The sequence below is a fragment of the Hyalella azteca genome, unplaced genomic scaffold, assembly GCF_000764305.2.
Source record: "Hyalella azteca isolate HAZT.00-mixed unplaced genomic scaffold, Hazt_2.0.2 contig16202, whole genome shotgun sequence".
Classification (NCBI taxonomy): Eukaryota; Metazoa; Arthropoda; class Malacostraca; order Amphipoda; family Hyalellidae; genus Hyalella; species Hyalella azteca.
In genome coordinates, this window is record NW_025946029.1 from 198,318 (window position 1) to 201,552 (window position 3,235).

Below are 3,235 nucleotides of genomic sequence, written 5' to 3' on the forward strand. Positions count from 1 at the left end.
CACACTAACTGCACGCTACACTAACTGCACGCTACACTAACTGCACGCTACACACTAACTGCACGCTACACACTAACTGCAGTCATAACAGTATTGAATAACAGTCATACGAAGCCTTACACGCTAACTTTATTACTTCAGATTGTAGATCTCAAAAAACTAATAGAAAAGCGACTACAAAATTCCAAGTTGGGATTTGTATTTATAACGGAAGGCACCATAAATATGCTCACGAACTACGATAATTATGGGGAAAATCTACACTTTTGTTATTTATTGTAGCTTTCTTTCATACATTTAAAACGGAAGGCACATAAATAACGACAAATAACAGCGTTACATGCAACTAACCAAGCGGCAGTAACAGCTGTGTTGTCAAACGGAACTTTCTAATCTGTATACGTGACGCCCACTTGTGTGACGGCAGCAGCGACACCGGCACACAACCTCCCCCTATCACTGCCAGACGCGCACTGAGTCAGCTGAGACTGAGTTGTCAGATGCTGGCGTGAGAAATCGGCCATATCCGCTCACAAAAAGGACCATGACCGGCCACACTTGAATATTTTGTAAATATTACATTGTAAATTGCATAATGTTTTAAATAATATTGTAAGAAAATTTGAATTACGCCCTGTAACAAATAAGGCCTAAAAGTTTTTTAGCCGATAAAAATTAGATCGGTTTACGGCCAAGTATTTATCTGCCAACCAATGCAATTTAAAAGGGCCAAAGTGGCCCTGGAATTTGTCCGGAAAAAGGCCCATCTGGCCACACTGTATCCAGTGATCCATCATGGCGCGCTGTAACACCAGCTGTTGTACAGTCGCTGAAGCGATATATTTATAATATAACAATATTATATCTACAACAAATATAAGAGAACTATATTATATTAAGAAAAAATATATATCTATAATGACACTATTCAAACATATGTTTTGATATAAGCGAATTTAAAGCAAAAAAGATGCCACATCAATTCACCATGTAGTCATTGAACGTTTTCAATGACGATATAGTGGAACGTTTATAGTGGAACGTTTATACTTTGAGTATTAAAAAACTATTAAATAGCTGCGTTACGCTGCAGCACCACTCACCCCGGTACAGCTGCTCTAGACTGCACCACTCACCCCGGTACAGCTGCTCTAGACTGCACCACTCACCCCGGTACAGCTGCTCTAGAGTGGCCAGTTCCTCCCGACACTTGCGCTGCTCGGTGTCCACGCGGTTGTCCGCCGTACACTCGGCGATCACGACGCGACTGTTGGCCTCCTCCAGCTCCAGCCTCAGGGCGCGCACCTCTTCTGCGGGCACCATACAGACGTGCATTTGTGTTTTGTATGGCACCATACAGACATGCATTTGTGTTTTGTATGGCACCATACAGACATGCATTTGTGTTTTGTATGAGGATTCATGTATACGAATTGTACATGAATTTTCATATGAGACTGCATGACTTGACTAAAATGAGAGTAAAAATACTATGAATTTTTGTGGAGTTTTCTTTGCTATTAAGTTTTTAGTGCATGACTTCATGATGACTTCATGTATATTGTACATGAATTCTCATAGAAATATGTCAGAATACATGAAATGCTGTATATTGTACAAGGAAAAAAGAGAGACATACATCTTCATGTGTTGTTGTATGAGAAGAAAATACATTAACACATGCACTGTATATAAACATGAGAACAGCATACATATGCAAGCAAATTTTGAATGAGAACAATACATTCACTTTCATTATAGGAGAACATTAATAAAACGTACAGCTACAATGGGCGTTTTATTGATTAATTGAATGAAATTATATAATAATGGAAGCCCATTGTAGTTGCTTAGTGTGGCTTGGCTATTTTAATTCAAGAACACGACCATTGTATCCTCCTAATTTTTTAAGTTCAAGCAAGAAAAATTCATCACAGGAAGCAATCATCAATTCAATATTTACTTTCAACAAATTGCAGGTGTTGTCTCCTAGAAATTGCACCCTGTCTCCTAGAACATTACTGTACATACAGCCACACCCTTTACTTTGTCTCCTATATTACTGTACATACAGCTGCACCCTACATGTACATACAGCCACACAATACACGTACATAGCCACACCCTACATGTACATACAGCCACACAATACACGTACATAGCCACACCCTACATGTACATACAGCCGCTACATGTACATACAGCCGCTACATGCACCTACAGCCGCACCTTCCTTCTGCAGGTACATCTGCTTGAGCTTGGCTCGTCCTTCCCCAAACTCCTTCTCCAGCAGCTGCTTGCTCTCCTGCAGCTGCAACACCTGCTGCTGCAGCGCTGTATACAAAAATATCTCAATTATATATCATATAAATAGCAACTGTTTATTACGTCATGTCTATACCTTACATATTACATATAGTCAAGAATGACTGTGCATAGTAAAGCAATATGGTATCAATATATATAATTTTATATATTTAAGTGTATATAGGTGGTAGCCATTTTAGATCTAGCCATATACACTAGGAAAAATGAATGGGTCAATATAATTCCCTAGGACAAGTTAACAGCTTGTCAAAAAATGAATTAAATTTTTCAACATTTTTGTGCTTTATTCCAAACTAGCTAAGACCAAACTTGGACACAACAATGGTCCATGCAAAGGGAGACAGGATTACATACAAGAACATTAGTGGGTTGAAGTATTTAATAATTTAAACAAGCTAATAGACAAAAAAATTACTTACCTGCAATTTTGGCATCCTTATCTTCCTCCCCAGCCATGATCCTTCTCTTCACAGTACAAACTGATTATCTCTTAATAAAATACCATATAAATCTTCTATATTAACATGATTTTAATAGTTACAATATCTCACTTCACAATAATTTAGAGTTTGCAACTATTCGGTATTGACAATAGTGTAGAAATATTGACTAAATCATAGACTATCAATTTGTAGAAGTTTTTAACATGGCAAAAAAAATGGCATTCACTCTGTAAAGATTTTTCAATACTGATTAATTGTAAATAATAAGGTATGAAGATATGTTAGCTTTAACATCATTGTGTGGAAGTCTTTACAATTGATATGATCAATTTGCAAAAATGCAGTTTCACTTAAACATAATTTAATAATATTACATAACATGCTAAATAATATACCTATATCACTAGGTACTCATCATATTTGAAACTAAGTAATATAGTAATATTATTAATAGATTGAGAATG

General features: G+C 36.8%; 1 protein-coding gene across 1 annotated transcript; it reads right to left on the bottom strand.

Annotated features, from left to right (window-relative positions):
• Window positions 1-1,169: 1,169 nt before the first annotated feature.
• LOC108680687 (rab GTPase-binding effector protein 1) lies at window positions 1,170-2,999 on the bottom strand (the record flags this gene model as incomplete). The annotated part of the gene is given in 3 exon segments (XM_018169568.1): window positions 1,170-1,310; window positions 2,230-2,334; window positions 2,748-2,999. Coding segments are annotated over 3 exon segments (283 nt in total), but the record flags the coding sequence as incomplete, so codon positions are not given.
• Between the last annotated feature and the right edge of the window lie 236 nt (window positions 3,000-3,235).